At 40.1% G+C, this 11698-nt stretch overlaps 2 protein-coding genes across 2 annotated transcripts; both read left to right on the forward strand.

Moving 5' to 3' along the window:
* Window positions 1-4162: 4162 nt before the first annotated feature.
* LOC122074496 (UDP-glycosyltransferase 86A1-like) lies at window positions 4163-6916 on the forward strand. Its single transcript, XM_042639346.1, has 2 exons — window positions 4163-4836; window positions 5666-6916. Exons 1-2 carry the CDS (start codon window positions 4194-4196, stop codon window positions 6589-6591), a joined length of 1569 nt encoding a protein of 522 aa, XP_042495280.1. The 5' UTR covers window positions 4163-4193; the 3' UTR covers window positions 6592-6916.
* A 1076-nt stretch (window positions 6917-7992) lies between these two features.
* On the forward strand, window positions 7993-11265 carry LOC122074498 (UDP-glycosyltransferase 86A1-like). The gene is made up of 2 exons (XM_042639347.1): window positions 7993-8640; window positions 10141-11265. The coding sequence occupies exons 1-2, from the start codon at window positions 8094-8096 to the stop codon at window positions 11064-11066; spliced, it is 1473 nt and encodes a 490-aa protein (XP_042495281.1). The 5' UTR covers window positions 7993-8093; the 3' UTR covers window positions 11067-11265.
* The last annotated feature ends 433 nt before the right edge of the window (window positions 11266-11698 follow it).

Raw genomic sequence — 11698 nt, forward strand, 5'->3', positions numbered from 1 at the left:
CTCGATGAAAAAAAAAAAAAAAAAAGTTGCCACTTATCAAACTACTTTTTGAGCTGATATTTTACATATGAATAAGGGACCATGGAGTCTATCTGTTCACAAATTTTGGACTTATATGATCAACCACATGATATATATTTGTACCACCTTGGGCTATAGAGACTACTTGTTTTGGATTTTTAATATGGAGTGAGTTTCCCTAAGGTCACAGGGAATCCATTCATCGAGCGGATCTTATATACGTGTGGAAGTGTCAGAGTTATTTTTGAAAGATTCTAAAACTCTATAAGGGTTTATGAACCCTAAAGATGAAGTGATGAACCTCACCATGCGGTGAAGAAAAACCTCGCCCTTTTAATAATACATATAAAAGTAAAAAACATTGTCAAACTAAAAATACCTAGAGTCCACATCCTCTACAGTGAGCAGTGAAGTGCAGTGAGCATCAAACAACTGAGAACATCTAGGCAAACACTCCAAGACTCTCAATCATCCAATGCTCACTACACCAATGCAGCCGTTGTAGACGATTTTCACACAAATACCATAGGTTATGTTTGATTGTAATGAGAATTAAAGGGAAGGAAAGTGAAATTTTCATACTTGAAAAAGAAATATTTATAATTATTACCCCATGTGACTATATAATTACTTCAAATCATTCTATATTTGGTTAAAAAAATTTTATTTTACTTTGCATTCAAAACCCTTTGCTATAATATGTAAAATTAAAATTACTTGTAAAATGTATCATTACCAAATGTGGTTAAAAAAATCAAATAATTTATATTATTACATTGGAGCACATGGGATAATGATTATAAACATTCATTTTGTACGTATGAAAATTTCACTTTCTATCATTCTAAATTCGCCTTGCAAGCAAACGGAGCCATAGAGAAAATTAAAATTTTCCTACAATCATCGTTAGCTGCTCCTTTGAATCACCTTACTCCACTACTTCTCATGAGTCTATGAAGTCCACAATTGTAGTCTATCATGCCAGCCCTGATACGATACAGGTCGCGTCTAAGTGAATGATTAAGGGGGAGAAAAGACTTGCCAGGTCTATGGAAATTATTAATTTAGTGACATCATTCGGGGAGTAGGTGCAAAAGACTTTGGAGGTCTATGAGAATGATTAATTTGGTAACATCAGTGTGGTGACATCATTCTTAACCAGGGCGGGGTGGGGTTTACGCAACTTCCAGCCCACACCCTCCACAACCCTGCCCCTCATGTGTGATTAGAAAGCAACCTAAGAGCAACCTCTTTCTGTGAGAGAGAGAGAGAGAGAGAGAGAGAGAAGTAGATGGTCCATTTTTCACTGACTATTGCTAGTAATGAAATCAAAATCGATTTTTTTTAAATCAAAATCAAATTGACAAAAGATTTCAACTTTTGAAATCAAATTATTTTTCAAGATTTTAACTCCTTTATCTTTATTTTATGGGATAAGGAAAGGGTAAAAAAAAAAATTACATATAAAATACTTTAGCTTGAAAAAAATGATATTTTTCTACCAAAGAAAAGAGAGAGAACTTGGTTTAATTTATACAAAGTGGGATGGTGAAAATTGATATAAAAAATTTTCACAAAGTGATAACTTTAAAAAAAATACTTAGATTCACTTATAAATAAAAAAAGAAAAAAAGGGAAAGATATTTTACAAAGAATTAGAATATGTTTTAAATAAAATGAATGAATACATCTGAAGTGTTATGTGATGGATGTCTATTTTTAAAATTCAAAATAAAATTTTATAAAATGATTATTTGACAAAAAACTAGAGACCCATATTGGATTCATTTGATTAGAGGAGGCGTGTATATATATATATATATATATATGGGAGAGGGATAGGTATGTTGCCGATATCAAGTATGCTAGCGGATAGCATCAATAGGAACACATGATGGAGTATCATTCAGGAAGGATATGAGGGTCATTTCAGAAAAAGGGAAGAGAGAGATAGACACAATGGGTGCTAGCATACTTGATATCGGCGGCATACCCAACATTTTCCCTATATATATATATATATATATATATTGTCAATTGAAAGAGTGGCAAGAGTGGAGAAGAAGACGCATCCAATAGCCACAGACCTGAAAAAGAGGGTTGCGGTGGAGGAGAGGGGAGAGGGATGGGATGAGAACGGATCAGGTTCACGAACAAGAATAATCCCGTATGCTTTTAGTCCGCGAATTTAAAATCTATTAAATGAAGAAAGATAAAATATATTCTAAATCTACCGATCAAAGACGTACGAGAGTAAACCTGATCCGCTCTCAGGATTATGGCAAATGGGAAGGGAATTGGTACTGGGGTTGCGAATTCATGGTACTGAGGCCAATGGACGTCGCCCTTAGTTCTTAACCTAGAAGCCCTAAGTGGCGAACTCGGGGAGTCCAAGTTTTTAGGGCACAAGGTGGTGGTGGTGGTGGTGGCAGCGATGAGAGTGGGTGGCGAATTCTATTTGTATTAAAATTAAACCTAGAGGAAATTACACTCCCCTCCCTTGTATGTTTCAGGTATTACACTCAGACCCCCTACGAAGTTTGTAATTACAAACGTACCATGTGGTATTAACACTGTCATAAGCATATGTTAAATGACTTTTTTACCCCCTTCCCCCTTTTTTTGTCTAAAACTCATGTCTTCGTTCCCAGTGGCGATCAGCGACTCTGTTCCTCTTCTTCTTCTCAGTCTCCGTTCGGTAGCTGCAAAAACACAGTGTTCCAAGGTGAGCACGGTATTGATACAGAGGGATTGCACACTGATTTGATCCTCTACAAGGGAGACGGAAAGGATCTCTGCGTGCAGCAGTGCACATTGATTCTTCTTCGTTGTTTTTTTTTTTTCTTTCGAAATCGACGATCGATGGCGATATACCTTGATGTCTTAGTAATCTGCATTGCTACAATCAACATGTGGAGAGATCTAGTGTGGAAGTCCCTTCTGAAAACGACACAAGCCTTTGAAAAGGCTTCCAATGTGGTAAATAAAGCTCTCGATTCTTAGCTAGGGTTTCTTTAACTCATGGATCCGTTTGATTGCTGTAATAACACTGAGTATGAGTATTTTGGTTTCTATGTTCCATTTTATTTTCTGATTAAATTGAATTCTTATGGAAGAAGCATCCAATTTTGAAGTTCTCAATGTTGTTTATCATCTTATTGCAAAATTGTTAGATAACTGTTGGCCATCCCAAGCGTCTACACCAAGGTCATGTAGTAATGCAGAGAGAGGGAAGGAGAAGAAGAAAAAAGTAATAAGTAGTGTGGCATGTGAAACTGTTGTAGATCACCATCGTTTGTATCTCATTTTATAGAATGGAGCTGCTTTTGACATCTTTCAATGGTGGATGATTAAGATTTTCTACAAACACAAATTACTCATTCCGGATGATGACACTGTCTATTTTCACTAATTATTTGGTCCATTCTTGGCTTAGCTTGGTGTATAAATGCCTACAGATGCTATGTTGTTGTAAAAAAATCTTTGCTAACAATGTTTAGACTGTCCTTTTCTCCACTGGTTTCCCCCTTCTTCTCCGTAAGATTTTTTAGTTTTTGCTCTCTCTCCCTGACCAAAACCATAAATCCCTCTCTCTGATTTCAAAACCATATGTCCCAAGTTCAAAAACCCTAAATCCTAATTGGTTAACGGTTTTCTCATGGAAGAAAATGACAATAAGGATTGAGGGCAAATAGGTCATCTCCATTGGATCAAGGGCATTTTGGGGTTTAATGGAATTTTGTAACACCTGATTCATCACTTAATGGTTCCTCACTCACGGTCAGGGTACGGTTGATAGAATCTATGATTTAGAAGTGAAGAGAGTGTAATTTTAAACTTCGTAGATGAGGATTATGTAATACCTGAAACATATAAGGGAGGGGAGTGTAATTTCCTCTTAAACCTATTAATAAAAGAAAAATGAAGAGAGTATTTTGATTTTTCACACATGAATCCTATTATAATGCTTTTACCAATTTGCCCTTCCTCCCGCCCTCCCTTCAAATTTGGCTTCAGTTGTGAGAAATCCGATCCCTTTGGATTTTATAAACCTGAAATCCCTAAGTACCGGCCAACCACTACTCCTCCAATTTCGAAGTAATATTCAATCCTGAGGTATGTAGCAAGTCAAAGGCGGTTACAGTTTAGAGTCATTAAAAAGCTCCGCCTCCATGCCACCCACCACCACCATTGAAATCCAAAACAAAATAGTTTCTCTTCTCCCTTTCTTTTCATCCCCTCTCTCTTCTCTTCTCTCTGCAACACTAATGGGCAAAGAAGAGCAGAAGCCACATGCAATCTTTGTTACATATCCTCTCCAAGGTCACGTAATCCCATCCGTCAATCTCGCTATCAAGCTTGCATCAAAGGGTTTCACCATCACCTTCATCAACACGGATGCCATCCATCACAAGACTTCCAAAGCGCGACTCGACAGTGGCGGCGGCGGTGGTAGCGGTGGCGGCCACGACGATGATATCTTCGCCGGAGCTCGTAAAGCTGGCTTGGATATACGTTATAGAACCGTAACGGATGGTCTACCCGTGGAGTTCGACCGTTCTGTGAACCACGACCAATTTATGGCTTCTCTCCTCCACGTTTTCTCTGCCCACGTGGAGGTTCTTGTTCGTAAAATCATTAAATGTGAACCGCCCGTTACTTGCTTGATCGCTGATACTTTCTTTGTGTGGCCCTCCATGATCGCCAAGAAGTTCGGTCTCCTTTATGTCTCTTTCTGGACTGAACCGGCTTTGATTTTCACTCTTTACTACCACATCCACCTTCTTAGAGCCAACTCTCACTTCGCTTGTCAAGGTATGAGTATAGTGAATTCGTATCCCCTTCCCTACATCTAATCTCATCTCACACCATCCATGGGATGTGATCCCCAAACCCCGAAGGTGGTCCCCATACCAATGGATGGTTTGAGATAGGACCAGACCACCTTTGATTTGAGCCCAAGACCAGAAAGTGATCCCACGACATGATTTGTGATATGGTGGTGGGTTGGATCCAGCTCAGAGGACATGCGCATCTATCCAGAGGTCACCCCAACCGTGGGATCACTCTCTAGTTCCCTGACCTCTGCGGAGAGGAATCCTATCCAACTAGTTACTAGAGATATGGTGGCTAGTTGGATCCGACTCCTCTCCATAAAGCATAGGGACCAAATAGTGATCCAATGACATGATTTGAGATGTGGTGGTTAGTTGGATTCTACTCCTTTTCATAGATCCCAAGGACTAGAAAGTGATCTCACAGTTTAAAGGACATGTGCACCTGTTCAGAGGTCACCCCAACCATGAAATCACTTTTTGATCCTTGAGCTCTATGGAGAGGAATCGTATCAGAGAGGGAAACTAAACTAGAGTATAATATGTGTTGCCTGAAAAAGAAATTGTCTGCTACTAGAACGGACAATAGAATCCTAAGGCCAGGATGAAAAATATTATCTTCAGATAGTAACCCTGATATTCCATTTCCTTAGCTGCTGGCAGGGGTAGAAACAACTTGGTTTCCACCCTCGTAGCAGCCAATTTCCTGGTGGAATTTTTGTTTTGGTAGCTTTAAGTAGCATTTTTACCCAAAAAGAACAGAAGCTCAGTAGGATTTACCTACATGATTGTCTGTATTGGCGGTGCAGATAAAAGAGAGGACACCATAGATTACATACCCGGTGTATCATCGATCGAGCCGACCGATTTGACATCATACCTACAAGATACCGATACAACGACAGTTTGTCACCAGATCATCTACAAGTGCTTTGAGGACGCTAGAGGAGCTGATTTTGTGTTATGCAACACCGTACAAGAGCTGGAGCCCAACACAATCTCGGCCTTACAGGTGGAGATGCCGTTCTACGCTGTGGGTCCCATCTTCCCGACCAAGAGTCTCGTGGCTACGAGCCTGTGGTCCGAGAGCGATTGCACCCAGTGGCTCAACACTAAGCCTCATGGTTCGGTTTTGTACGTGTCATTCGGTAGCTACGCCAACCTAAGCAGGCATGAGATCATGGAGATAGCTAAGGGTCTCCACCTCAGCAAAGTTAATATTCTTTGGGTGGTCCGCCCCGATATCGTGGTTCCAGAGGAAGGTGACCCGTTACCCGATGGATATAGGGAAGATATGGGAGAGAGAGGGCTGATCGTTCAGTGGTGCCGTCAGTTGGAGGTTCTAAAGCATCCGGCTGTTGGCGGATTCTTGACCCATTGTGGTTGGAACTCTATATTGGAGACCATATGGTGTGGGGTACCAATGCTGTGCTACCCTCTATATACGGATCAGTTCACTAATAGGAAATTAGTGGCGGGTGATTGGATGGTCGGGTTGGATCTCTGCCAGAGCAGAAATCGGGTCACGAAAGATGAAGTAGCGAAAAAGATCAACCTTCTGATGAGTGGGAAAGATGGGGAAAAATGTAGGGAGGAGATCAAGAGTGTGAGGAAAGCATTTGAGAATGCAACGGCGGCGGATGGGTCATCTTCCAGAAACTTGGATCAATTTATTGTGGACCTAAGGGACCGGACGGCAGCTGCACCGCATCGGAGCATGGAGGTTCGGATTTAACCTGATCCATTATCCATTTGTGCTACTTCTCCACCCAAACTTGTAATTTAAGAATGAATTGATTTTAGCTTAGCTTCTTTTTTTACTTTTTTTTGGTAGAAAGTTTAGCTTGGTAATAAAGGACAAAGAAGGTGAGAAAATGAGAGCATATATGATATTTTATGTGCACTTTCTAGAAGTGCTAAACAAAAAAGGCGGAAGACTGAAGGCCAACATCCAACCTTTCCTTTTTTTATTTTTATTTGTGAAATAGAAGTCTAAAAGATAATGTGGTCCCGATTCTTCGATACAAGGGGTGAATTGATCATTTTACCCATCATGAAAAGCAGAAATCTCACTTTTATTGATGCTTTAATTAGTGCTTCCATTGATCTTGCGCTCATATAGGGTTATGCTGCCTTTTGGTGAACTCTCTCCCTATTTATTTATTTTTGTAATTGTTCTAGATTTGAGCTCCCAATCAATGGGAAAAAAATAAAAACTATACGTTTCATGTAATTAGATTCATTGTTTCAAATTTCGGGGATTATATATATGACTGTGACATTCATTGTTGTGGCGATGTTGGAAAAGGTCCAAAAGCAAACCAATACTAGCGAGACATCCAAGGTGTCCAAGTCGTTGGAGAAGATCCAAAAGCAAACCGATATCAACAAGGCAACCAAGGAGTCCAAGTCAACCAAAGCACTTGGACACCTATGTGACGTCCTTGACAAGTATGCTGATATCGATATTAATACCATTACCTAACTGATCTCATATTGATGAAAGTTAAATTATTTTTTAATAAGGACCGTTGAGTATCACTAAGGCAAGGTGAATCAAAACCCATTCACCACGGCACGTCTAAACCACTCAAAACTCGAAGATAATAGATATTATTGGAGACCGATACAAATATGTATAGGGATCTTTTGTAGCACGACATTGTCTTGTAGTGTGCATCCAATGACCAGAAACATCTTGCGCTATATTTGAGCACCTTAGATTGTATGCCCAAGTGTTCTTAATTGTTGAATATGCGTTATAGTATAAAAATCCTCTACCACACTACACTGGTGTTGTACGAATCTGAACTGTTATTAGTATCTCAGGGTGTATGCCCGAGTGCTCTCGGCCACCTAGATTCTCGCTGCACCAATGCAGTATGACACAGAATAATTGCACATACGTTATATGTCCTATCACGTGACAGAGGACTTCGGTCCTACAAATATATACAATATATACAAATATATACTCAAATACCCACGTACGTACGTTCACTTGGACGTAGATGTGTGAGAAACCACCATCCCCTTTCTATGTAAATGAGACAAACAGATGAATACAAAACCATCGAGGTCCAATCATGTGCTTTTTCTTTGCTGGGTGTCCATGGGATATTTAAAAGAGATGTTGATAGACATTAAATCTCTGGCACAACCAACGAAACCAAAATTTCTCTTATCTCTCTCTATCTCTCTGTCTCTCTCCCTCTGCAACACTGTGATACCCAAAAAATGGTGAAGATGGACAAAGATGAACAGAAGCCTCATGCAATTTTTGTTGGATATCCTCTCCAAGGGCACGTAATCCCAGCCGTTCATCTCGCTATTAAACTTGCATCAAAGGGTTTCACCATCACCTTCGTGAACACAGATGCCATCCATCACAAGACATCCGAAGCGCGACTCGACAGTAGCGCCGCCGCCGCCGACGACGACGACATCTTTGCCGGAGCTCGTAAAGCCGGTCTGGACATACGTTATAGAACTGTAGCGGATGGCCTTCCCTTGGATTTCGACCGTTCAGTGAACCACGACCAATTCATGGCCTCTCTCCTCCACGTCTTCTCCGCCCACGTCGAAGTTCTCGTCGGTAAAATCATCAAATCTGAAGAACCTCCCGTCACTTGCTTGATCGCCGATACCTTCTTCGTCTGGCCCTCCATGATCGCCAAGAAGTTTGGCCTCCTTTATGTCTCTTTTTGGACCGAACCAGCTTTGGTTTTCAATCTCTACTATCACATCCACCTTCTCAGATCCAACTCTCACTTCGCTTGTCAAGGTATGACTTAATGAGTATAGTATGTGTTGCATCTACTTTCTTCTTTTGCTAGCCTTAGCTTGTCCGCACATGTCATAGGATTCCTCGTAGAGCCCAGGGAACAAGAATACTTAGGGGCGCGTACCCGGATCCTCCCAGTCACACAGGATGGCTCCCTCTTCCCTAGGTTCTATGGAAAAGAGCCAGATCCCCCCTTCTCATACCAACCATATCCCATGGATGATGTGGGGTGGTTACCTGCAAGTCAGAGGAATCTTTCTCATCCAAATGAATCATTACAAGTATATTTAAAATAAAATTTAAATTATATATTTTTTTAATTTTTTGATGAGAAAAGGTTGAACATACCACTAGCAAGCCATGAGTACCCAACAGCCAAGAACCAGAAACCATCCAAGGGCCACTTAGCTTTCAACATAAACTGAGCTGGACCCCTTGGATGATGAATAGGAAATTGACGACTAAGGGTGGACCCCAGTGTGGCAACATATCACTAATTTCCAAAAGCCTTTTAATACTAGTCATGACTCATGAGGTGAAATTTCATGGAAAAGAGAAAAAAATAGGAAGAGAAAAGAGATAGACACTATAATTTTTCCATGAAATTCTATCAATTTTATTAGAATTTTGAAAATGAATGGAGTGAGAAAAATTTGTTGCCACATAATTATTTCATTAAATGTAATTTTTTTTTTGATAACAAGTAAATGTAAGTTTTTCACTATGTTTATTTAACCACTCATATTTATGATAGTTAATAGAAACAAGTACAAAATTTTAACCTTTTTTTATCTTTTTCATTTTTCTCAGTCAAACAAACCGGCCTAATGAAAGAGAAAAAATTAAGAATACTAAGGTCAAATTCTTTTGACACCCACTAGTCTTCTCACTAATGGAAATAACTTCATTGAAATCCCAAAGATATGCAACCAATTTGTGTTAATTCTCGCCAAATATTAAATCTAAGATTTGATTTAGGGTCATCATATACAAACATAAGCCTCAAAGTAGAAGGAAGAAAAGAGGCAATCATGGACGGATAAACCTATTCTTGAAGAAATAGACGACAAAAGAAAGTGAGATAGAGTTAACCCAAAAAATATAGCTTAAAAAAAAAAAAAAAAAAAACAATAGATATTAAGAAAAAATGAATTTGGAAAACTTAGCCTTATCTAGATCTCATGCATATAATTTTGAATGAAATTGTTTAGTTTGACATATTCTTTTAATTGACCTGTATTATTTTCAAATAGACGTGTAAAAAGGGTTTTTTAAAAAAAATTGAAAGTGATATTATCATCTTATTATCAAACGATGTCATTGTTATGCACAATTTTTGGGTACACGTATGAAATAATATAATTACTTCTAAAAAAACAAAAATTATGTACAATAATAAAAAGGTAAACCTTATTTTAATATAATATGTGTTGTTTCTAGTTTCATCTGTTTTTAGCCTGGGTAACATTACTTACATGATCATGTGGGTTGGCGGTACAGACAAGAGAAAGGACACCATAGATTACATACCCGGTGTAGCGTCGATCGAACCAACCGATCTAACATCATACCTACAAGATACCGATACAACGACGGTTTGTCATCAAATCATCTGCAAAAGCTTTGAAGAGGCCAGAGGAGCTGATTTCGTATTATGCAACACCGTACAAGAGCTGGAGCCTAACACAATCTCCGCCTTACAACTGGAGAAACCTTTCTACGCGGTGGGTCCCATCTTCCCAACCAAGAGCTTCGTCGCAACGAGCCTATGGTCCGAGAGTGACTGCACCCAATGGCTCAACACCAAGCCACATGGTTCGGTGTTATACGTGTCGTTTGGTAGCTACGCCCACGTAAGCAAGGAGGAGATCGTGGAGATAGCTAAGGGGCTCCAACTCAGCAAAGCCAATATTGTTTGGGTGCTCCGCCCGGATATTGTGGTTTCCAACGAGGGTGACCCGTTACCCGATGGGTTTAGAGAGGAGATGGGAGAGAGAGGGTTGATAGTGCAGTGGTGCCGTCAGATGGAGGTACTGAAGCATCCGGCCGTTGGTGGGTTCTTGACCCATTGTGGCTGGAACTCCATATTAGAGACCATCTCGTGTGGGGTACCACTGCTGTGCTTCCCTCTATTAACGGATCAGTTCACTAACAGGAAATTAGTGGTGGATGATTGGAGGATCGGGATGGATCTCTGCCGGAGAAAGAATCAAGTCACGAAAGATGAAGTAGCTGATAAGATTAACCGTCTGATGAGTGGAAAAGATGGGGAGAAGTATAGGGAGGAGATCAAGAGGCTGAGGAAGACATTAGAGAACGCAATGGCGGTGGGAGGGTCATCGGGCAGAAACTTGGATCGATTCATTGTGGAGCTGATGGAGCGCACTGCAGCTGCATCACACCAGAGCAAGGAAGTTCGGATTTAACCCGATCCATTACCCATCTGGGCTAGTTCTCCACCCAAACCTATAATTTAAGAATGAAATGTATTTAGGTACATGATAAAGGACAGAGTGGTGAGAGCCAACTGCAATCTACATCCAACCTTTTTTTATTTTTTAATAGATTCCAAGTTGAGCTCCCATCCAAGGGGGAAAAAATAAAGTAGTTTTGTTTTTGGCCTAAGTATGAGAACAGTAAGTGGAGTTGGTTGGGAAGCAAGCCCCTCTTCCATTATTGCAATCAAGTACAACAATGGATGGTATGTGAAGAAAGTGGAGAGAGAAGTGTTTTCTATGGGTAGTGTGGTTTCTAGAGCAATGGAGTGGCGCAAAGAAGTATTCACAGAAACATCATTTTTCCTTTAGGGGGGCAGGCCCCACACCCTCTTCTTTCGCAAAAGGCAACCCGGATTCACAAGTGATAGAAACATCGATAACTGAGTGCTTATGTGCAGATATAGGAAGAGTACATTTACATGCACAAATGAAACCAATGGGGGTTCATCACTGTAAGTCCAATGTATTAAACTTCTTGTACCTGTATTGACATTAAGTTAAAGGTTTGAAACCAGTGCTACACCACTCATTTGACTCAACCTGATGGAATACCACCTCAT

Source organism: Macadamia integrifolia, chromosome 3 (genome assembly GCF_013358625.1).
Source record: "Macadamia integrifolia cultivar HAES 741 chromosome 3, SCU_Mint_v3, whole genome shotgun sequence".
NCBI classification, from domain to species: domain Eukaryota; kingdom Viridiplantae; phylum Streptophyta; class Magnoliopsida; order Proteales; family Proteaceae; genus Macadamia; species Macadamia integrifolia.